General features: G+C 34.8%; 1 protein-coding gene across 6 annotated transcripts in view; it reads right to left on the minus strand.

Moving 5' to 3' along the window:
- Window positions 1-26072, minus strand: part of LOC136041817 (poly(rC)-binding protein 3-like) — a 186804-nt gene that overhangs the window by 72614 nt on the left and 88118 nt on the right. For 3 of the 6 annotated variants that reach the window (XM_065726589.1, XM_065726587.1, XM_065726586.1), the window contains exons 5-6: window positions 21256-21507; window positions 11951-12073 (exon numbers count right to left, since the gene is read on the minus strand). In XM_065726589.1, the coding sequence (XP_065582661.1) occupies window positions 11951-12073; window positions 21256-21507 (375 nt within the window). Of the gene's footprint in view, window positions 1-11761; window positions 12074-21255; window positions 21508-26072 lie in introns of all 6 variants that reach the window. The other 3 variants (XM_065726588.1, XM_065726585.1, XM_065726583.1) reach the window with 1 other exon arrangement.

Here is a 26072-nt window from a genome sequence, read left to right on the forward strand (position 1 = left end):
CGGTGAATTTGGGAAAATAATTAGCGTGGGTGTATGTATTATGGGTAAATGGGCAGATAGAAATAAATGAAGTAGAATCAATGGAAGACGATCGGTCTCAGTAGAAACAAAATAAAATAGCTTTTGTAGAAAAACCGGCCAAGTCAGTCGGTAACAATGACCAGCCGATCTGCAAAATCCATTACCCCCCTCCAAAAACAAAACTTTCGGCCAGTGATTCCTCATGCAGACTTGAGAAAATACAATTATCACAAGATACAAGCGAATAAATGAAATTTAGTTTAGTTCTGTGTCATGATTACACAAGATTGATTCAAGTCTATTGTAGAAAAGAGAAGTCAAATGGAGTTCTATCTGGCACTAGTTGAATCTATTTGAATTTTTAATTGGCTGATATAAGTGACAGATGTACCGTCTTCGTAAAAACATTTTTTTTCACCTTGGTTGCAGGGCAGAGAAAAAGGAAAAGTTTTGACAACCTGCTAGATGGGTTTATGATTGTCCTGAAGTAAAAATAGCTTATAAATGGTTTACTTGAGTTTTTGCTCGTAAACAAGTCAAAATAATAGGGAAGCCAACATGTCTTATAAAGTTCTCCAGACACTCTAAAATCTCAATTTTTCTCATTTTTAATATAAAACATTTATTGCTTCGTGAATAAACATTCCGGGCTGACTATACGAGTTGCGAGGCACAATTTACACAACTATGAATGGCCTCTAAAGTAGGATGCTAATGGGGTGACAGTTTTCTGATTTCCAGCAAAAATTTATTTGCGTAAAGGACTAAAAAAGGAACAAACATAAAGAAAAGAAGCAATAAGTTAATGTGTTTATCAAAAGTTTCAAATATAAAAGAACGAATTTTGACTAATCATACTCACCCTGGTTCAAAAAATTCATGATTTCACTTTCGAGGCTCTAACTCCCACAGACCACGACTAATCATAAAATGTCTGTTAAACTGATCCTTTTTCGGATAAAAGTAAAGAGCAACGGTAAAACTTCAAATGAATAGAAATCACTCTATTTTTCTGGGTGATTTTTTTGAACTTACACTAAAATGAAAATGATGTACATTTCCTTACATATATTATATTTGTTTACATAAAAATAAATTTATAATCAGAGAATTATTCTATTAGCTAACTATAAGCTAATTATTCTTAAATTTTGATCTTAATTAAAATATGTTCCAAGCATTGAAAGACAGTAAGAAAATAAAATTCTTGAAATTGTCAGCTGACTATTTGTATTGCCTCCTAATAAATTTTCAGTACATTAAAGTGGTGTCATTTTATGAAAATTTAGAAAGGGAGGAGGGCAAAATGTATTTTCAAGATCAAGAGGGACAGTTTTCTTGTTTTTTAAATAAAATACTAAGAAAAGCATTTTTCAATGGAAACACCAAACCAATAAAAAAATATTACCTCAAAAAGGTTTTTTTCAATATGTAAGGTGTAGGGGCAAAAATAGGGGGGGCTAAGGTTCTAGTTTCCAGAATTCTGTAGATACTTGAAAAAATTTCTGAGTCCGTTAGTTTGAGCTAGTGTTGTAGACTACGCAGCTTGTGTAATCTCTTAAGCAATATTTTTGTTCGCCTTAAGTTTCAAATTCGCTCTTTACTTTTGTAAGGAATTTTTTTTATTAACCAGTAAAGCACTACTTTTCAGAATTTTGCAAATCCAGGGAAATATTACGAGCCAGCTTGTTTGAACTAGTTTGTCGACATATTAGTAAGGTATTTCTCAAATACTACAGGCATACATAGCCTACATAAACCAAAACCTATTAAAAAGCTGATAAAAAAAAAACTGCTACATGATCCCCAGAAACACAATACACTTCTTTTCTTTGGTGTTTTGTTTCAATGTGCTTTCTCTTTTCTGATTGTATCCGATTGTTTGCTGAAATTCCAACTTTTAATACTCATTTTGAAGTTCGGAGAAGAAAAGAGAATGAGGTGACGATAGTAATGAACTGAACGTGTATGCTGGATGCCAAACTTGATACTATTTTCTCTTCTATTCACGTCAACGGCTAACACACCATGGAAAGAAACTGAGTTGAAAGTTTTTATTCTTTTAATCCAAGAGCTGAAAAAATGTAAGCATAACATGGTTCAAATAGTCGTTAGACGTTTATTATTGGCGTTTCAATAATCTCATCAAAGGAATAAAAATATTTGATTTGACATTAAAAATTATGCTTGAGGGGTTTCTCCTACGTCCAATTACCAATTACCACCTTCAATTAGTCTTTTCATAAGCAGTCTAACCAGCCAAGAATCTTAAAAAAAGATCTTCCTGTCCGACATTAAAGAGCCTTTAATTGCTTCTGTTTTACCAAAACAGTATAAAAGAGAGAAAGATCTCTCCAAAGGATCTTTATCCACTAGCTGCATTTGTTGAGCACTATTTTCAACACTGTTAAGCAGCATTATAAAACAGTCACTATTATCTAAATTTAACAACACAGTAATTTGTAACTATGAAAACCAGCTTTCCAAAATGTCAAAAACAGCCTCAGAAACGACTTTGAATCGTTCTAAAAAGCATACCATTTAAATGACCTTCGTCTAAAATTCATAGCCGAAAGTTTACAGCCCTCCACCCTGAAAACATGGAAAGCCGTTTTTTTGCAAGTATGTAGCCGTATGTAGGGTACAGCCAATGTCTCCTTTTATCATGTCTTTTCATCAGCGCTAGCAGGTTACTGCAAGATGGCTGAGAGATGATTAAAAGCGAATTATTACATCTATGTGCTTGTTAGAAATTCATCTTTACAACACAAGCGTAAACTATAAACTTTCCTGGAATCAAGAATACAAGGGAACGCAAAAATTCCACAACTGAAATTGCCATTGTTAAAACCAAATTGAAATTTCAAAAAATACATTTTTAAAATAAACTGTACAGTGCGAAATATTTTCTATCTAACAGTAAATTGTAATTGCAAAAATACTGTTGATCGAGAGTCATGGGTGCAGCAGTACCTGTTGATGGTTACATAAAATAGTTGCAACCTAGTAAAGAACAAACCCCAGCCCAAGGTAACTAAAAGTTAAAAAACATGTAAGTAAATAGTAAGTAATAAGATTAACGACATTTCTTGACTACTAAGGTCCCTGCGTCGGCCCTGCAGTGCATTGCTGCAGCATGGATTCGATCTCTGGGTCCCGTATTATCAAGCTAAGGTCAAACCCACTGCGCCACCATAGGACACAAAAAAAGCATGTTTTGAAACGAATTTTCAAATATAAAAGATTTGCCATTTGAAACTCATCCAAGAATTGTAGCTATTCCATCTATTAAAAATTAAAGCAAAAAATAGCAAAAACAGACATACGGAAATTTATTGACAAATATATGGAAATATATTTAAAAGCACCATCTTAACAGGGTCAAAAATATCTAACTGGAGGTTTGGAGCCCTAATCTTCAAAAACATGGAAAATCATTTTGTTGCATGGATAGCAGTAATGTGTTTCCTTTTTCTTCTGTTTTTGTTTTTGCAAGGCTAACAAAAGATCCTATATATTTGATGGCTCGTTCAAAAGCTACAAATATTATCTACATGATTTTTATAATTTCATCTTGATAGTGCAAAATGAAGCAAAAATTATGACAAAGCATCTTTTTGGTGTCATTTCTGTATTATTATTCATATGACGATATGTGACGTCATAACATCATGCTATTAATGCTCTATGTGAAGTTAAATTCGGTAGGTAGTTTTAGTTACACTTGTAAAGACGATACCTTGAAAAACGTTATGGTATCGTTAAGATAAAGCCAAATATAGAAGAAACATAGAAAAGAGACTACATCTTGGATCCTAGTAAAGAACAATAGCCTCAAAAACTGGCTTGCTCTTTAATACGTTTCTCACAAAAAAAAGCTTAAGGCTGTGTCTACCATACAAGGACAGGACCTTCACCTAAAAAAGCCCAAATTGAGTGAAGTTAAAGGAAAAAAGTTTCAGTGAATCATTATTGCTAAAGACGGTGGACGCAGTGAAGATGTCAAAAAAAAATTAAAATACCCGAGGACAGGTTTTTAATCACAGTTGAAAGATAAGATAAGATTTATTCATCATGAAATACACACATTTTACTATTCCCTCAAAGGCTCTTTGGCCTGTAACAAAGTTTGGAAGAACAGGAAGATAATTCTGAGAACTAGATTATTATATTGAAAATAAATAGAAAAAACTGTAATGCTCAAATATGCGCTGACACTTCAAAAGGCCCCTCGAAAAGTGCGAAAAAGTTGGGCACTTCGAAAGACCGAGTAATGAAAGATGGCAAATTGCCTAAAATCTGGGGCCAACAGAAACCTTTGGACAGCTTCTCAAAATGAAATAATAGACTAATATCAGGAGGTCCATGTTTGACAATAACTATTAAAATAATATCAAGACAAATAAAATAAAAATTTACAGTAATGAAAGTGTTCATGGCAGATCCTCTACAATTCATTAGCCAATAGCAGAGACCTGAGATCCAAATTAGACATAACAGTTCGGCCAATAAAAAATGAGCATAATTTATGCTTTAGGCAAATTTAGTCTTTACTTTTGCCGCAATTTTGGAATTTTGCCAATTTCTTTTTTTTGCTCTGATGTTATTTTTTTACAACTTCGTACAGTGGGTAACAAATAACGGTTATTATTCTTACAGTAATCATAAATAATTGTATATTGCCCTACTTTGGTTTGAACCCTGTTGATTGTATTTTTAAGTATCAGCATCACCAATCACCACTGTGCTGTGACAACTAGTGTTTATAGCAACCTTAAATCATATTTATTTTTTTAATGAATTATAGTGTCATAATGTCTTTGGAGAACAAAAGACAGGGAATTAAATAATTTGGCTAACTGATCAAGCATATTCTTAATTTATTCATAATATTCTAAAAAGTATGAGCTCAAAACAAAGAAGTTGAAGAACAAGTATTGAGTGAAGTAATGAGCTGGATATGTAGATGGCGGCTTAAAATAAACCACCTTGACCTGAATGTAGATAAGTCAAATTTTGTTATTTTCTCTCGATCTCCGAATTTTACCCTTGGTTTACGGAAATGATTTCGGAGCGGGGAATTATTAAACGAACAAGATTCACCAAATACCTCGGAATCAATGTTGATGAAACCCTATCATTTAAAGATCATGTGAAGTCAGTTTCGAAAATATTGTCACGTAACTTAGGTATCAGGCGCAAATTAAAACATATTTTCCCCCAAATGTTCTATGATTGTTATACTTTTCCCTGATTCACCCTTACATTTTGTATTGCTCGTCGATTTGGCTTGGTACTTTCCCTTCGATAGTTCGTCCAATCCGTGTGATCCAAAATAATGCTATCCGAGTTTTTTGTGGTGTTGAGAACCAGGAGTCTTTGAGATCTGTGTATAGAGATTTAAATATAATGCCTGCGGCTGGATTACGTGATTTTTATACGTTGATTTTTATATATAAGTATTACAGTGAGAGCCTTCCTGATTGTTTTACAGGAATATTTTGTGAGAGGTCTGATGTTCACCACCACATTACTCGGATACGAGGCTGAGGTTCCTCGATTAGTTTCAAGTAGGTCTTCTTTTTCACTTATTTACAGAGCTTCAAAAATTTGGAATAAACTGAGTATAGACATTAAGGAAATAGGTAGCTTTGGCCAGTTTAAGTCTGATTTACATGTGGAGTTGCTCGGTAGGTATACTTTTGAAACAGATTAACTAAAATAAATTTTCCATAGGTTATTCATTTGCAATATTTATGTATTTTTTTGCTTATTTTTTTTTGTTGTCTTAGGGTCACGCAAGGAAATGTATTGTTTATTTTTTTTTTGTTGTTGATTTCGGTATATGGTCTCATTCTCCATATTTTCTCATTCTCCAAATTCTCTCTTTATTTTCCTTGAATTTAGCACAGCCTCGCAAGCTTCGCTTATGTTGTGCTATTATGTTGTTGGACTAAGAAATGCTTATCTCTAATAAAATTGTTCTACTACTACTACTACTACTACTACATGGCCCCATAATCTACAAAATGAACGGCTATAAGATGATCTACTCCTAGTTTTTTTTTTCTAATCATATTTCTGTTAATCGCAGAGTAAGACAAGGTAGTATTTTATCCCCTTGGTTTTTTATTTTAAGTCATTATCTCTAGCGGGCGGAGTGTCTTCTATTGCATACACTGAATTGATGATATCATTTTGTTAGTAGTCCTGAAGCTAATCGAAATAATTCTTTTCTTCGTCTGTTTAAAGATAGACTTTCTGTTAACTTAATGGCGAAGTTAAATTAATTTCAATAGAAATATTCCGTTTCCAGTTTCTGAAACTCTTCTTTATCTTGAGTTGCCTTATTTCACTTCAGCTCGAGATACTAATAAGACGTTTGACGATTATTTTAGTAATAAGTTTTTATTCATTTGACGATCCTCAATTCTGAAGGAAATTGATGAATAATCCAAATTATTTAGAATGAAAACTCCCTTGGATGAATTCGTTCCAAACAAGGTGCAACATGCCTACTTTTCGGCCAACAAAGGTGTTGGGGAGCTTAGAGGGCTCACAGGTCCACTTTAGGCTGTCAACTATCCAGAACAATCATAAGGGGATCTAGTTATAAGGAGATACACAAGCAATAACTTTCCCGAAATCAGTTCTCGCTTGAACTTTTAGGTTATAAGTGAAGATAATAAAATATGAAATGACTTACAGGAAATATCCACAGATTTAATGCTTATATGAGCTTTTACTGAGTCAGTGCAAGTTATGTATCCAAAAAAAAAATCCTTCCAAGTTCAAATATCTACCTTCGTGGTACCTTTGACGTACTTTTGTGGGAATTTCCACTGAGAATGAGATTCCCCCCCCTATAGTCAGGTTTAGTAAGAGGATGCATGATTAGAAGTTCATTATTTGCACGACCAGCGTATATTTAAACAACAATGGTGATAAAGGTATCGAAATTTTTAAATATTACAAAGGAGGAAATACAAACATCTGAGCATATCTAAGCACATTTGATACTATGATTAAAATACTGTGATCAAGATGCTGTGATCAAGTAGGCTAATCTTACTCAAGCCTCTAAGTATAATGTAAGCATTATTAGATACTATGATTAAAATATTGTGAACAAGATGTTGTGATCAAGTAGGCTAATCCTAGTCAAAATCAATAGTGTCATACAAAGAAGACTCGTTTGTTTATTTTCCTTTCAATATATAAACCTGAAATAATCATTATACAGTATAAACAGAAGTTTTAAAAGGTGATAGGACACTGTCATTCTAATAGACTATTCCGTCTAACATTACAATCTTGGGATTGAATCACGATTTATTTTCATTGGCAAATATATAGCCACACATCTTGACAATTCATCGGAGATTAAACGAAGTAATCTGGAACCACATTAAACTGGACGATATAATCACAAGCAGTGAAAAAAAGAAGCTTTAAAATGGTTGACAGCGGTTAAATGACAAAAAGAAAGAACTTTCCAGTTGCTTTCAATTTATACTAGACGTCCCTCCTTTTTCTTTACATCCCTGACATTTTTTCTCGAATGAAGAAACAACAGTACGGCCAGCCGTCCAAAATTAAAGCCCACGCACCACATTTCAATAATCAGATAAAGGGCATATCCAGGAGTTTTGTTCGGGGGGGGGGATAATATCAAAGATTTTATAATATACATTGTTGTTACGTTTTTACGAGTCAGACAAAAATGTCGGGGGGGGGGGCAAACCCAGAAAATTGTTTTCAGCTTCATAACTTTGCTCAATTCCATTGTATGACGTTTTAAAGATATGCAAATCCTTTTCCTAAATTTTGAAAAAAAACAACAACATTGATATGGCTCAAAATTCTACTCAAATAACAGGAATTGCATTTTCAGAACTAAAGGCAGAGAAAAAGCAACTAGTAACTAAAAATTAAGGTAAAATGTCGTTTTGTCAAAATTTCAATAGGTATAGACTTGTCATGTAGGCAAATTTCAGGGCCCTCTAGAGGGAGAAGGAGTAGAGGTGGATACTTTAAAATACCTTTCCGGGACATACTTTAGCCTGTAGACCCATCCCTGAAAGTTTCGTTTTCCTAACCTAAACCCATTCTGAGATAACAAGAAGTCAATTAACTAGAATTTTACCAAAATTGTTTGATCCTTTTTCCTTGGTTTAGTGATTTGAACCACTAATCCAAGAAGGTTTGAGTGCAGGCTTGTTCGACTTCTAATTTAGATGTGTACTATTTTTATCTTTAAAGCAGAAATCCATGAGTCTGCATTGCTTGGAAGGGGTCCTTTCAATCCCCCTAAATACTAGTGTTAAGCCGTAAAAGACCCAATATATTTGCAGAAACACATCAAAACAAATGGAAATTAAAATTCAAAACAATACCTCAAACTCATGTCAAAAACTGAAATACGAATTTCAAAAGAGGACAAATAAATCCTTCTACGCTACGGGGACGATACTGCCCCGTTCAACCTACCGGTAAATGCCAGACAGTATCTCACCCTTAACCCAATGTGTAACAGATTCAGTGCAAAATACTGGTTTTTGTTTTAGATTTGAAACGAACGTTGCCCATGTTCCTATCAGCTTCTTTTTCTTTCAGCAAACAGCATAGAAATTGGGGAGAAGTGAGTGTGCAAGCGGTCTCCATCTTACAACTTAAAGAGTGTTATTTTCGTTTGTCAACTAAACAAAACAATGTTTCAAAGCACTTTCGCGTCAACGTAAAAAAGAAAAAAAATGTTAGTTCTATAAGGTTAGAAATTTTGTTGTTATCGTTGCTAGCTTACCATTTACGTTTAGTATTTTAAAATGAAAGTTAATTGAAGGCTGATTTTTTTTTTTTTTTTTTTTTTTTTTTTTTTTTAATAATGAATAGTGTACATTGAATTTACGGAAGTCAAACTTTTTTTTTTTTCATACTAAATTTGAATTTTGTTTGAATCAGTAATGATTACAAAATCTCGTGCTTTCAAGTTTTATAGAATCTTACGTTTTGGGGCTCTAGTGATATGATTTTAAAAATTTTGAAGTAAAATTAAACACAGTTTAGTAACAACAATAACGGAAAACACACTAAAGTAATTTCAACACGAGGACAAGAGTCAGGAAGCATCAGATATTAGAAACAGAAGATATCTGTTCAAACATTATAAGGAATATTTGTTATTTATGGTATTATAAATACGATCTGATTAACTGCATAAAATAAATTGATTTAACCTCGTTAGAAACAGTGATGCTGTTAATGAATTACCTTTGGACCTAAGGGGCATACCATAAACAGGCACAACTATGATTAGCTATTACTTCCCTCCAGGTTTGGCTGCGACCCAACGTCCCCTTCTGGCTAAAACCTTTTTGGCAAAGATCCGATCGATTTTGAATTATGAAAGGGTACAACCAAGACATATATGTAAGCTTTTGACTAACTTTAGTTGGGATCTAACAGTTTCTTTTGGTAAATTGAACTTCCCCTGGCTTATGACTGAGAATCATGAATAGTGGATCTGTTCAAATATCGTCGCTAAGTTTGGCAGATATGCTCACTCTTACCATTATCGCTTTGAGTATTCACAAGTCCAGTATTTCTCGTACATTCGCGCATAACCAAAATTTTTATTCAGTTTTTAAATTTCATTTATTCTTTTGATCTTTACTTCATTTCATTCCAGGTATTAAATAGAGGGAGTAAGCAACTAAGATCGTGAATTCAGTAAAAAATAAAAAACTAGTCCTTAAATGAATCTTGACACGCTAAAAAGCTATATCTTCGTGTCGAATCAATCGTCAGACGCTCTGAGTCCCTTTGCCTATTTTTCTTCTATATACGTAAGTCCCGAAGACAGTAAACTTAGAACTTTATTGGTTTCAAATCATATAGTTTTCACATCTTCCAAGAAAAAGAACATCAAAAGTGTTTTGACACCACTGTAAGCTGCATTGTGTCTCCAAGAAAAAGAACACCAAAGCAACTTTTCTTCAAATTCTTTGGCTTCCCCAAGGGCGGACCTGTGTGCACCTTTGCTGCCACAAACGAACAAAGTTCAAAATCATAGATTGAAGAGATTGTGAAGTTCTTTTCCAATGGGTCATTTAACCCCGAAAAGCACATTTAAGCCCAAAATATCAGAACTTACATGTACTCTAAAAAACATATATTTCTGACAGAAGAAGGGGAAGGGTATTTTTTCACCTGCCTTGAGGGAAATCTTCCACCTTCATCTTCATGAGCAGGTATATTTGTATTTTGTTTCTTCTTTTCTTTCCTTATTGTGGGAGCGTAACCATAGTTTGAAGTCCTTGTTGAATTACATAGCAAAGCGTCTGATCTTTGTTGAACTATGCCGGTCGTTAAAACCATCCCGAGTTTGAAGCCACTAATCCGTAAAAGTCAATTTTTCTAGCGAAAACTACAAGCTCGAAAGCAGACAAATGTTTATGGACACAGACTTACTGTAACTTAGATGAACTTCCGTAAAGCAAGAGGGAATACAAACAATAACTCAAGCAAATCAAATGCATTGTCAAGGGGGTAAGCAAGAGGAGTTGAGGGTTCAAATAGGTGACATGAGCGCTCGTGGACTAAGGAGATGACGAGTTAACAAGGACCTTTCTTTCTTCTTTTTAACCCTCAAAGTCGGATTTTTCTCGCCACAAAATATTCAACTTGAAAGAAAACGGAGTTTCTAATCTAAACATAAGAACTTTCTTGTTTTCTCTGTTAAAAAAATGCATTAAATTGCGCTAAACTATGAAAAAGTCGATCAAAACGACTTTCAAACGAACTGAAACCCGAAACTGTGTTCCAAAAACTGATTTCAGTTTTCCGTAAAATGATAGACTAATCGTACTTGAAAACGCTTTATAAAGAACATGTGTAAAAAAAAAAAAAAAAAAAAAAACAAAAACAAAAAAACAACTAAGTAGAATCAAAAGGTAGTAATCATAATATTTATTTTCCACATGCATAAATAATATTTGATAATAAATTTAATAACATTTAATAATAAATAACATTTATTTTCCGCATGTAATATCTGATAAATTATAAACTTATTTTTCGTACTTGAACCTTGATCCTCTAAGAAATTTGTGTATGTATTCGAAATACACGTTTCGTAAAAAGTTCAAAAATTAATTTCAGTGTAAATTGAACAAGAAGCTATTGATTTCCAAGCAAATTTTGTACAATACCACTACAATAACTTAATAATTTGGAGAGTCTTCTTTGACAGCCTGTAATAACCTGCAGAGAATGTTCCAAAAGAGGAATATTCACCGTCAAATAGAAGTTTGTGGCTCTAACGAGTATAAAATATCGAAATAGATTAATGTGCAATAGCTACATCATCTAGATCCTTCGAGTTATAATTGGTCGGGCCAGTTAAAAACTTCTTATTTCACATTCGAGCTTTAAGACACAAAATTTGTACATCAAATGGTCATTGAATTGAAATTAAGAAGCTTCGGTATGAAAACAAACGGGGAAAAGACTAAGAATGACAAAATGACCATGCTAAATCACTCCTTGAGAAAACCATTTTTTTGTGCCTTTAAAATACTTTGTAATCTTTTTTCAAAATTGAATGCCTGCTTTAGGGCGGGGTAAGGGGAAGAGAGCAGGGGGTTGGGGTGGGGGTGTGTGTAATCAAACTACTTCAGAGCGCGAGGTAGTCAAACGACACTTAACCCTCAAAATCAAAACTATTTTTAGCCCAACTTACATCTTGCATCTGAGGTGGTCCCTGGGCGTAAGCTGGAAAATATCCACCAAACGTAGCCATTGCGACTGGTATTGAGCCAGAATACTGTGAAACCCTAAGTCCGGGTACGTGTAACAACTGTTGTTGGGGTGGGGTTGGGTAAGAAATAGGTGGAGGGGGTGTAGGAGTTGGGTTAAAAGAGTTACTTACATCAGGCGTAGCAGGTACGGCATAATTACCCTGGATCGTGTAGGCTTGGCCGCCTGCCACGATCATGGGGCCGCCGATTTGGGGTTTAGGCCGGTAAGGTATTGTTGCACCCTTCGGTGGGGTCTGAAAAAGAAACAATAAATAGCACAAAAAATACATTCTATTTCTAGTTATATGACCATACAAAAACGAAGAATAAAAAGAGTAAGATTAAGCAAGTCAGCCAATAATTTTCACATAAACAAGCAAAGAACAAACATTCGTATTTGAATACTTGGTTAACAACTTTAATCTAAAAAATAATCCAAACGCGAAAACTGTAATTAGCAGGTGTGTAGAAAAACTAGCATTTCAGTCCATTTTTAATACATGCTGGACTATTGAGAATGTATGACATTATGTTGATGTTCATAAGACTGTCAGTCAAAGACATTTTGCTGCCCTTTTTTTATTTACTTTTTTTAAAGAGTGAGCTCACATAACGTGGATACAATTCAAATGTCATTTTGTTAACCTATATCCTTCGGCAACTCGCCAGCTCCTCCCACAGAGACCAAAGGGAAAAAAGAAGAAAGAGACATTCGGTCAAAGAGATTTGAAAAAGGCTTTTTTGGTTTATTCTGAATACAGTGATTCATTGGTGACATTGCAATTTGCAATGTATAGATATTTCATAATGTTCATTTTTGTAATACTGCTACTACTTCTAACAACTTACTGTAGCGCCAAGCTGACTTAAGGCCAACATGGCTACGCACGCTTCTCTTCCGATCCAATGAATTCAAAGCTTCACTCTTTACCCCCCCCCCCTTACATGAAGTTCTGTTCGTTTTAAGTTTTAATGTTCGCTCCTTACTTTCAGTTAAAAAAAAAACTTTTTTTTATTTAATACACCACAAGAATTGGATTTTTATGTCGACTTTAAATATTTAAAGTTCATCAAGTTTAATGTTACCCATCAAAGGTTACGGGCCTGAGAAAACTTGTCCAATTTTCGAAAAATGAGGGAAATATCCCAAAAGGTCAAAAGATCTAAACAAAAATCTCAAAATAAGATTCTGCATATCTTAGAACCGTACTGTAAAGGTTTCACGCTCCTACACACAAAAATGTGAAATTTTACATTTTTCGCCAGAAGAAAGATCGCGGATGTGTTTATTTGTTTTTTTTTTACCCAGAGGGATCGTGTCGAACCAGTGACCCTAGAAGATCAGCAGATGTTTTTTTTATCCAAAGTTCTAGTGCCTTTTTTGAGGGAGCAAAAAGATTGAGGACAATGAGCCCCCCTTCCATGCCCCTTTTTCCCCAAAGACGTCCGATCAAAATTTTGAGATAGTCATTTTACTCAGCATAATTGAAAGACCCAATAACTATACATTTATACATGACATGATCCCGTGGTTCGTGGGGAAGGGGTTGTAAGTTACACAATTTTCCCGTAATTATAGTATTCGTTATTGGAAAATATACAGAATTTTTGGGAGGTATTTTTTGTACAGGGGGATTTTCCACGGGGAGAATTTTCCGTGGGGAGGAAAGTCTTGGGGGAAAATTTTCTAGAGACAGTTTCATACGGGGGGTGGATGAAAGAAGATATCTGGTATGATATAAAAAACGGTCAGAAATTAAATAAAAGCAAGAATACATAAGCAAGAATTTGAAGGCTCGGCAAGGTTCAGTACACAAAATTTTGTTAGTCATTGACAACCTCTGTAGGTAGACTGGGCGACAGCAAAGAAAAATCAACTTTTAATCTTTGAATAAAGTCAACTAAGATAAATGAAATAACATTTTGGCTCGTAAACTACCCAGTAAAGAAAAGTAAACAATGGCTTAAGATAAGGCCACAAGGGAAGTCGGGAAGAACAATTCATACCCTTTCCATCCAGTTGACAGAAAACATTAGTTGACAGTCGTCAATTTTTATCTTCAGACATAAGTGAAATCAGACAAAGAAGTATGTTCAGACAAAAAGTCAAACATACAAAAGTAAAATATTCTGTAACGCGCTTTGCTGATGACTTTATTTTTGAAGAATGAAATTGCATTCTGCAATTTTGGGGATGTAAAATAACCCTCTTCTGAATTAACAAAGGGTAATTTATAAGGATATTAGTAAAACCAACTATAAATTTAAGGATTTTTATTCCACTTGACATATGAAGCCAACTTGGGGGCTAAATTTAGAGTTCCCAGATTTTTTTTATCATTATCTTCCAGTTCACAATTTTTTCTATCAATTATCCTTTTTAAACTTAATTTTATTTTCAATCACTTGTTTCAACTAAAAATTTATAGCAACATACGAATAAATTCATTCAAAATCATACCACTGAATTCATTCAAGAAATATAACCACCCTGAAATACTAATCTTAAGACTGTGTAAAAGTCTTAGTGCAAAGGTTTCTTGCCCAAGTCGGTGCCAGAATCGAGCTGCAATATTATTAGTACGGAACCTTAAGTGGTTCAGACGAGCTGTTAGACTTTACTAGTTAAAACCAAATCTATCCAAGTTATATACTTGTGTGAAAGAATTATACTAAACAAATATTTGACATGAGACCCAATATTGAATTTTATTAGAGTTTCTCCTCTCCATATCTCTTTTTCAAGGAAACTTTCAATTATTCTGCCAACTCTTAGCCGCTCTATTTCCCAGTCTCATAAAATGAACTTTCCGCTACGCTGATCTAAGCGTATTAGTTCTCCTTTGTGAGAAGAAACTCATCTTAGAAACAGAAAAAGAAATGCGTTTTCTAAGTTCTGTGAATAACTGCTGTTTTCTATTTTCCTTTCTCACGTTTCTTTGCTTCCCTCCAAGTTTAGTTCACTCCATTTTTAACACTCGAGCGATTTGCCAGATACATAAGACTATTTTTTGTCTGGTAGGGACCACATTTCGGAGGTATGTATCCAGCGGAGAAATCCAGAAGTCCCCCTTATTAAGTACCTGCACATGATCCAAAATTTTGACGGTCTAGCACCAGTTCAAAACCGAAAAAGAATAATTATACAGCTTATTCTTATTTCTTAGAATGCGTTCTAATGTACTTCATCTTAGTGTACGAGCTAAAGAAAAAACATTGTTCTTTGAAATTTAGTAAAATAAATCACATGCTAGTATATTTCCTCCGACCCGACATTGACTATTTTGGAGACTTAGATCTTTGATTACTACTTGATTATTACTTTTTGATTACTATTAGAGTCCAAGGTGTGAGCCATAAAACTTTGATTTTGTAAAACTCTAACTAGCTTTTCTAGTAGTCATTGGCGAAGCTAGATAGGGCTAAGCCACCCTAAGATTAAGGTAGCCCAATCTAAAAAAACACTTTCAGTTCACTGTTAAGCTATATACAGGGTGGCCCAGATAAGACATAAGGGTGAAAAAAATTCATGAGCTTTTCGTTTTTAGTTACTGTTTATTTGTTTTCCGTAGGTAAGTTCGATTTTTTGGATATATGGTGGCTACATGTGACATGCAGCAACGCTTGAAAATTAATATTTATTCATTATTACTATTCTTAAGGCAAGTCTATATTCTCAACTCAACAAAATTATTTTTGTCATTTTAACAAAGGAGTAATGGAAAATGTCCTTGAAAGAGTCCTTTTTTGTCAGCAAGAAGATAGACATTTGAGAGCTGTTACATTCTATGCTTACTAGCAAAAAAAAAAAAACTGTGAGTTAGAAGTAAAAAGGTAATAAAAATCATAACGGGTAATTTATAGTCGTTCAATATCGTTTAGGGCATCCTGTCCGTAAGTAATACAAGTTCTTTGAAAGGATTTAAGCTCACTCTAGATTTTTCTCATCGCTACACCAACATGTAAATTCGAAAAAATTGAAAACTAAGGTATATCATGCTATAGGCCATAAATCAGAAGTTCTTACAACTTAACTTTAATGACCTAATAATAGTCTGCAATAGCATATGGAAAGCCCATTTCTCTGTACTACTTTTTAAAAAGCCTGAATGTTTTAGTTTGATTTTTCCCAAAATCTTTGTCTTTGAAAGGATGATTGAAACTTTTCTTGGACTTTTAAATACCGTATCAAGCAAAGTGCTTAGTTATCACATATTCCTATAAAAACGCTTTGGATTCTAATGTTCATTCGTCTGCTTTCTTCGTTACTAAAAAAAGGAAAATAATTTAGGGAAAATGGTAATATATTTATACTGTGGTTGGATTCATGAACTAAGAGGAAAGGAAAGCACGGAAACCATAGTCAGGTTAGGCTACACCAGTAAAAGACCATGCGAGACCCGTTGAGCTTTCCGGGGTTGACTTAAAAAAAAAATACAGGGGAAAGAGAATTCCTGTATTGTTGAATCAAGGTCCGAGGAGATTGAAGATTTGCTATGAAAACTTAAGGTATAGCATACAAAAAAAACCTCCAAAATGGCAGCTTATGAATGTCGACTTTTAACCCTTTCGTCAGGATTCAGTGTCATTTATCCTTCGATGCTGAAGCCCTATCAAAAGCTAAAGTTTATGCATTTTCAACTATAACGACTTCTAAATACTAGCTAGCTTATACAATATCACTTGCCAGCACACTTCACAACCATTCGACATTCACCACGTTGAAATGAACATGCATAATAAGAATGGCAGCATTTTAGTTAATTTTTATCGCAAACTCTCAGGAACCATAATCTAGTGAATTTCCACAGAGCTTATTATGGTTGCAGCTATAGCTGCAGTCTAGTAAAGAACGAACCACGATTCAAAGTATCCAAAAGTTTCAAAACACATTTTCTAAGAAACTGCCTAGTCAGAAGCCTTCCCACGTGACGTTGATTCACAAATAAAAAGTATTATTAGGATTTAACAGAATGGACTTGTGAAAACCTCATTTGAGAAGTTTGAAAAAGATCTTGAAACCGCTTGAATATGACGTCGAGTTGACATAAAAGACATATCATTAAAACTGTCAATGTAGAAAAAACCAAACTGACTAAAAAAAAAGAGGATTTTTTCCTTTTTTTACATTAGTGGCAGTAATTTTTCTCCCTTCTTTTCACCATTGGTGACCGCACTGAGCTGATGGTAGCAGAATATCTGTGGATAGCTCTTTTGAGCGGAAATGAAAGCATTTAGTGCCCTTTTTAAACAACAAAGAAAACTACTCCACGACATAAAAATAATAATAATAACAATTTAGAGAAAAGCAGAGAAAAAAAAAGAAAGGAAATAAGAAAAAAACACAAATACAAAATCTCTACAAATGAACAAAAAGACGGATGAGCCTGAGGTGCGGTCATAGCTTGCCAGGGGCTGACTTTAGCAGCTCAACGTGAAGCAACTCAAACTACTTCACGCTCAAGTTTCTTAGAAACTTAAAACGTGACTCAAACTCAAAACAACATTCTAATGGAATTTTGGATTTTTTGGTAAGTAAAACTATGTAGTTTTTCCTAGCTTCTCTACCTTTTCTAAAATTTTTCATTTGTATCAAGGTATCGGATAGAATTAAAATGTGGCTTCTTAGAGACATACTAAGTTTGTCTATAGGCTTATCCATTTGTGCCTTATTAACCTTTGGATAAGCAGGCATATGTACGTAGATGCAATTTATTGAAGGAATTACTTTATTTAATACCCTAAATTGTTCCAGAGTTGTTACTTATGCCTGCGCAGGTAAGTTTATACAAAACATTTGCAAGTAATTATAAAGTAGGGTGTTCATTCACTTGCCGACCAATTGTTTGTTTACTATTTAAGAATAAAGTACTTGAACTAGGTGCACAAAGGCTTAAAATAGGTTTCAAGAGTTGAAATTTGAGTTTATTACTGACCCTTCCGGACTTAAACATAAAAAAAAGACTCATCAGTGGTGCCTCCCGTATACCCAATTGGGTATACGGTGCCTTTCGTATACCCAAATCCAAAAAGCAACCACCAAGATATTCTCCTTTTTTCAGCCAGATGATTGAAACATTAAAATTTAAATTCAATATGTGGCTTTTTCGAAGTTCCCCTTTTATATTATCACGAACTTAGGCAATTTGGTTTCTAAATTGGATCATTTTTTCAAACTTTGTCTTTTAGGAAAAAAACTAGAAAAATAAAATCAATGGAATAGGATTTTTCCAGACCAATATTGGAGAAAGTGTGTTAGAGGTAAAGCATCGTACTTTCTAACGAAGGCAATGAACGAGCGTACTTTTGATTGATAGTGACTTGCTTTTTCAAGATAAATTCAACTCGGCAAGTGGACAGTAAGCCGTTATTATTTTTTCGTCTTCCATTTCAAAAATTGGTTAATCATTATAGAACAAACAAGGGATTGAAGCGATTACATTTGCCCAGTTTAGATATTTCTCGATGATCGCCGGGCTTCATAGCTTCTCTTTCTTTTTAGATTACAATCCACGTGGAAGCAAAAGAAACTGGAGGATCGAATATATTAAATGCACATAGGGAGAGCAGCTCGTAAATTTTTCCCAAGCCAGACTAGATGTCCGGTGTCAAGACCCTGTGAGGCGTTGGACCAGCTTCGACCCATATTTAAAACTTACAGAGCAACACAAATTAGAATATCTATCGAATTGGACTCAAAGCCACTAAAGGTGCTGCAAAAGTCCTATCCGTTAATCTCTGCCAAAATTATGCGACGTGTAATAGGCCCATTTTATGAACGTTTTATGGCTGAAAGCAAGCAAGTATTCTCCAACATAAACTGCATACAGTCAGAAGGTTCCATTAAAAGGTGACAACCTTTATATCAGATCAGGGGGATTGAGTTAACTTCTAATTTTTTTTGAAGGGCAGGGGGGGGGGGGTGACTTACAAACATAACTTTGGGGAAGAGTGCATACATTTTTCCTCTACTCCTCATGGAAGAGTATACGCTGCGACTTTTTTCTCTTTATTTGTCTGTTTTTTCTTCTTCTTTTGCCAAAAAGGCTTGCTTCACAGGACTTTCATTATCTCTCTCAACTCATTTAAGAATTCTACTCACGCAACCATAGCCTGACTTAGCCTCCTCCCAATCGTTTCACTCACTACGTTCGACATTCCGGACCTTCAACCCTCGGGAATGTGGCATAGCTTTGTTCGAGCCGTCAGTCCTTGCACACTTGTTACCACAACATCGCATTTCCAGTTTTTTAAATATGTTTTTTCAGGTTTTTATAGCCTTATTGCCCTCCCCCATGGCCTCCAGCACAATCCCCTCAGAAAATCCCTCCTCGAAAAATTCTGCCCTGGAAAATTCTCCCCAAATGTAGAATTAGACAGCCAAAGGGAAATTAAGACAAATCAAAAGAAAGGATTTTGACAAATCAAAAGAAGGGATTATGGAAATTCAACCTATACTCCAAAATATGTGCAGTATATGCGGTGTAGAATTAAACAGTCCGTGGCAACGAACTGCAAGTAAAGAGCGAATCGGTCCAATAGTAAACAAAATTCAAAAAGGAATTTGACAGCAATTTATACATCAGAAGAACTGTTTTTATGATAATTCCAAATATATTATGATGTTACACATCAAACGGCACAAGCCCGAGACAATTTGCCAGCAGAACACCCCAAAAAGGCAAGTGATCAAAATGAAAATTGCGCAATCAGGTTCAGCGTATTAGAGAACCCGGAAGCGTATTAGAGGTTTCAAGCTCCTATATGCAAGAATGTGTGATTTAACAATTTTGTTGTTTTTTTTCAAAGAAAAAAAGAACATAGATGTGAGTTTTTTTATGAGGTAAAAAGCCATATTTCCCAAATCAGTCGGTAAAAATTGCCAGCCAGTCAGTAAAAATCCCTTGCCCTTCCAAGTGTTTTGGCTAGTGATGCCTCTGGTCAGTACCAATCCAACTCCCTGGGAAGTAATTACTTGTACACCAAGGATGCGTGTTCGTTTTATTTTTTTTATGAAGTAACTTTAATAGCCATACAACCCAAATCAGTCGCTAAAGATGACCAGCCAGTCGATAAAGCCCATTGCCCCCTCCCCTGCCCAACATTATGTCTAGTAATGCCTCTGGTCGGTACCAGAACAAGTCCCCTGGAAGTAATTACTCTTAATTCTAGTCTCAGCCTCTTATCTCTGTGCGCTTCCATCGTTGTGCAATCTTTCAACAGTTGCCGCTAATTCCATATTTTCAAATATGAAATTTTCAATATTAAAATCTTAACAAATTTTTCTTAGCCTTAACCTGCTATCTTACCTGCTATGATAATTGCCAAATTCCTTCTTTTCTTCATTATATTTATTTGCCATACTTTTTATGGCAGCTCAATTTTGCATGAAGGGAACTTTTCTTCAGAGGGGGGGGGGGTGTTTCCACCGGGGAAATTTTTCCACCAGAGTTATATGCCCCTCACCACTCCCCCCGTCCCCAGTCATATTTTTTTATTATTTATGTGCATTTGCACTTCTTAGGAAGAGGCTAGCTCTTATCAAAATTTGAGCTCAATCGGAGACAAAAAGACCAGGCCTTAAAACCATTTCCCTCCATGTCCCCTCATTTCTAACTACAAAATTATGCAATTTTAAAGTTCCCACAGCCAAAACAACGTACCCCCGAAAAATTCAAGTCAATATGCCCCGCCGTTACATGATATAACGTTTTCCGGCAAATGAATTACTCGTATACGAAATAATTTTGTTAAGTTTCACATGATGTACTCAATGTCTGAAAGTCACTTTACCGATGAACTTCAAACAACACAAGAACACCTGCACCAAAAGCTTTTTAAATCATGCTGCATTGCTAAATATTAATTTCAATCTTTCTAGTAGACACTAATAATACAAAACCGTCACCCAACCATTGACACACATCGAAAACCATATACCCACGACCATCAATATTTAGCTCTATTATTGTTCAGCTTTTTAACTTCATGCTTTTTGAGCTAGCTAATGCAACTTCTGGGTCTTTTTTTATATTTTATATATGTTACTATGAATGTCCGAAATCTGGTTAATGTCGACATTCACCAGTGAATGTCCGAAATTCCTTTTTCTCTCCTTGGATTCAATTAGCTTTACGAATCAGCTTTTTCAGTCTTAAAAAAGTTTGATGGTTGGATTAGGCTAAATTAGGTTATAAATCTCAGAAACAGGTTAAAAAACAAACCTAATCCAAACTAACCTAAACTGTTACTATCAAACCTTGCACAAAAATGAAATTTTGACTGGCAACGCTGACTAAATCCTAGGGAAAAAAAAGGTATTTCAGACATTCACCGGTGACGATTTCAGACATCCACAGTAACATATACACATGCATATATAGAGTATTGAATTGAAATTCGCATCAAGTTTTGTTGGATATATATGATTTCTCACCTCTAATAATATCTTGCATATTTGGTATATACATTGTGGAATAGCTTCTCCAACCCCTGAGACGGTAACCGCTCTCTCGTTTGAGTTGGGTAACATCTCTGAGGCAACTTGCACACTTGCACCACTAAATTCCCTAAGTTCTTTAATTTTCGATCCACCTTTTCCAATAAGGGATCCGCATTGAGAAGCAGGCACTATTAGCCGAAGGGTAATTGGAGGCTTAGGAACGTTTGTCCCCAAAGTCTGAAGGTCCTAAAAGAGAAAATAAATCAGACCTTTTTCTTCAATAAGTTTCCCAAACTCTTCCTCAGAATTACATTGGCTTCTTAATGGAAAATAGATACGCTCAAATCACTACGATAATATCGAATAAACCTGAGTAGTTTAATTGTCAATAAAGTTTATTTCAATTTATAAAACTATATTTTATGGCGAGCATAAAACAAATAAACGAGTAAATCAACTTTTAATTACATATTTAGTATTTCAATGGGAGAGGGAAATTCTCGATCTGACCTTACCACACACAACTACAATAAAAAAAACTGATTTTAGTTTTGACTTCTGGCTATTTAGATTACAAGATTTTAACCTTTGGAACTTTTTGAGCTTTTTTTTACTGGGGGGGGGGTCAAATTCCCCCATCTGCCATGATTATCTTGAATGTCTACTTTAATTTTGGTCTTTTTTCCCATTACGATAATTGGTACTAGCCTCTAGCGCAATTGCTTACTCACGGAGCATTTTACTCCAATAAAAAAGAAAAACATAACCTAGAAATTGAAAGCTTGCAGTGCAAGAAACAAGGAACTTTAAAAAATAGATTCCAATTTTCCATCAAGGCTATGGAAGTTAAACACCGTCTCAAAAGTGATAGCCAAGGGAAAATTCAGAGCCCAACTTTTCAATCTCAACTTTTACAAAAAAAAAAGAATTAGCTTTGGTCTGCAAATGACACGAAAATTTCCAAAGATCTTTCCAACGAGCCATATGAAAATAAATTGAAAATCGTTAGTATAATTGTCAATTTATTTCTTTAAAGCAGAGAACGAAATGAAACTGGAGCATTTGTGAATAAAAGATAATTGAAAGTCAATATTGTGTTTATTCTTTAAACAATAGTATTCCAGAAAAAAATAAGTCTTGGGCTTTTTATGGAGTAAATCTATAAAATACTATTAAAATAAAAATAGGTTGCGAGTTGAAGAAAAAAAGATGATAAGCCTTGAGAAGCATTACGTCTATTAAATTGCAGGCTGAAATACTGTATTGGCATCTTTGCATGGGAACAAGAGGCTTCTTTTTACTATATGAACATATAAAACGCTTCAGTAAGGTGTTGAGAAGACCAATCAAGCGGACAGCTTCACTTACCTAGGTATTATTATTAGCACTGACGATGGATGCAGCGAAGATGAAGATAAGTCTGCGAACCAACATAAGAATATTGGAAGCTATAGGAATCGTCTACGGATTGTTTTGGGAACCCGTCTAGCTAACCATATTTCAAACTGTGCGTTGTAAGAAAAACGTAGTTCTATCCTATTTTTTAGGGCTATACTGAGAGAAAGATTGAGATGGCTAGGACATGTTCTGCGGATGAACGACGACAGATTAAAAACTTAATTATACTTTATAAGAATGAAAAACACTTGGAACAATGAGCTGCATAATGGAATTAACCATGACCAAGTCTCCTACTCTGGATAGTGAGACATAGTACCTAGGTTACTGACAAAGAATATGTTAAGAAACCATCATATATTGAAAGATTTATTTAACGATAGCGAAAAGACAAGAAAACTGGAAAAGCAGAAAAGTTGAAGAAAGTCACTTGCGAAAAAGTGGGATACACAAAAAATAAATACGTAATAAAATTTTAAGAGTATATATTTCATTTATGAGTTTTAATCTTGTCCGTGGTACTTTTTGTCAGTTTTCATCATGACCGTTTATGCTTTGCTATCATAACTGCTTTTTAACTATAGTGCTCCAACCAAATCGTGGTAGCCTAGGTATGTGTACTTTCATGATAGTTCAGCAAAGACACTCAAGAGTAGCTAAATGTATGAAACGCATAGTATAAAACGCAACCTCTGGAGATTTTTGAGTGTAGGTACTATTCACTCAACTAACCAGTCTATCAATGTCGTTTTTCTCTTTTTATCTCAGAGTTGTAGCCTAGAATAGCATCGACACTATTCAAGATTAATTTTTTCTACGGAAATTTTCTAGTCATGAAAAATTTGGTTTTAAATATACCAACCCATCATTAACTAGTTTGTCTAGAATTAGCAGTAGAGAAGTTTGCAAGGCTGGTATTTTGCAGGGCGTCCTCGAAACTCCCGACATTTCGTCTGAATGTTTAAATGTCTAATATACAAAATAGTAACATAACAATTGTTCCATCCTGGATGGACCGCACTCCACACCCTCTAAGACACAGCTCCAAAAATGACTAACAAGTGCATTAACAAATAAACGACCAAAAATTAAATTCAGCTAAGCCCTTTGTTGCAATTCTTACTAGAGCTGACATTTCTAAAAACTAATTTTTTTTTAAAAGAGACTTAAAGTAATCTCTGACAATTTGGTCCTTGAGCGAAAATCTCAAGCGTTCGTGAGAATTTTTGGAGCATATAATGGTTGGATTCTATACAAGAATGTAACTATTACATGCAATTCGTTCAACTACACACGAAGATGCACTGAAATTACTCATATCAAATAGGATTTTAAAGCGAAAGTGATGTCAGCTATCGGAAAAGAATACCATTCAGCAGCCAACAACTCTGATCTTGCATAAATTAAACTTCCTTTTATTTCAAGATGCACTCAAAACCCTATTGGTTTGGCGTGCCTTATCTTTTCTCAAGCAGACCTCTATTGTCTAGAAATCTCTCAATTAAGAAGATCTTCCCGTATCTATTTTAACACAATCCCCACCCTGACTATCCTATTGTTTATTCTGTCCCTTCATCTTCTACTAATTATCAATATTCCTTCAGAAAAGAAAACAGAGAAGGATACAAAAAGGACGTTTGTAACCTGGAATGAAAATCGTGACAAGACTTTCAGTGCGAAGTGTTGACATCAACGTAAGATAATTGTTCATAAAAAGAATGGAAATTATTTAAAAACGAATGAACATTTTCTTTACAACAACTTTTTTCTAGTGAAACCGACCTGCAATTTGGTAATACTAATTGCAAGTTACGAACAATTACTTGTGAAAAGAAACTTGTTAAGACAGAACGAGAATTTTGAATAAATGAAACAATAATCTTAAGGAAGCTACAAACAGTGATTTAGTTGTCCCTTTGCATCAAAAAAACAAAAAACTCAGAAGAACTTAATTTCAAGGTAAACGTAATAAGTTTAATTTAGAATAAATTCTTTTATTTTAGTTATTGCAAGCTTCAAAGGCAGATCAGCTGCTGAATATCAAAGAGTATTCTAGTTAAATAGGGTTCAATGGCTCGACCCCACTCAGGGCCGGATTTATAGCTTTGACGCTTCTAGGCCCAAGCATTTTTGAATTCGGGGATAGTGGAAGCACTGAACAGAACGCTACTGATGAGCCAAAAGTAAGACAAGAGAGATGTGATACCAAACTCTCAGCTGCCATTCTTGGGAGACATCTGACAGTTGTGGCCACGGAATTTGTTGTTTTAAAATTACTTTGCTGTGAATAGGTAGCGCCGCGGCAGAGTGCAACTGGTACTTGGACGATAAATCCCATCAGTCCAGTTTTTGTTAAGAAATAAATCACTGAGTGATAATTTATTGTACCCCCTGGCACTGTGAGCCCCTACGCCCGGGCCTAGTGGTTCTATTGGTAAATTAAGGCCTGATCCCAATTTCTAGGGCTTAAACGAATGAAAAATTTGATGTGACCAGGCTAGCTTTTACGGATGTAAGATCACGGTTTGCCAAAAATCGTGTTTTTCATCAATCCAGATGACCCATACGAAAGGCTGGGGAGGAAAGAGACTGAACGTAAGATATAATGGAAAGTGGAAGTTCCTGTGAAGGGGTAAAGAGTGAACTGGACAAGATGCAGGAAAGGGAGCCTTGGGAGCTGTTGAAGGCTCAGGAGGCCGGGTAGAGCGATGAATCGTCAGCATTAGCAGTAGGGATTCAGACGAAATTAAATAGTATAAAGAGACTTAGGTGTTTAAAATCAAAATGTTGGGGGAAAGGTATCAGATTATTTAGGGAAGTTCTCTAGAGGAAGTGTATTTCTAGGCCAAAATGTCCATTATTTCAACAAATCTTAGATCTGTCGTTCTGACCCGTCTGAACAGATCATACCTTTGTATGTAGTCTTCCTCCTTTGTATGTAGAGATGTTTTTAAATATTATTGAAAAGAAATGTCACCAACAGAAAAAATTTGAGAAATGACAACAAGCATTTGAAAGGTTAGGAGAGGATCACTTGTGGTTTCATACTCCCTATTATTTGATGATGCTATATATCCGAAGGAGGTCCCTCCCTTCATCGACACTTTGGCAACACTTTATTCTGTTTTTCTTCATACTTTAGAGAGGTGAAACCGGAAGATCCAAAAGCTTTGGATCATGAAAAACACTATTTAAGGATAAAACAGCAAGACCTACAATATAAGCAAAGAAAAATCTAGAAATCAAAATGAATTTAAAGGGAGAGTGAGGATAATATTATAGTCATTCCACCGTGAATTAAACAGTAAAAGTAATCTAGCCAGTCAGTTATTATAATTAGTAATTATTTTCATTGGAGGACTCGTCTTAAGCAAAACAACAATCAAGTCACATTCAGCGCAGTAGCACAGATT

The sequence above is a fragment of the Artemia franciscana genome, unplaced genomic scaffold, assembly GCF_032884065.1.
Source record: "Artemia franciscana unplaced genomic scaffold, ASM3288406v1 PGA_scaffold_38, whole genome shotgun sequence".
NCBI classification, from domain to species: Eukaryota; Metazoa; Arthropoda; class Branchiopoda; order Anostraca; family Artemiidae; genus Artemia; species Artemia franciscana.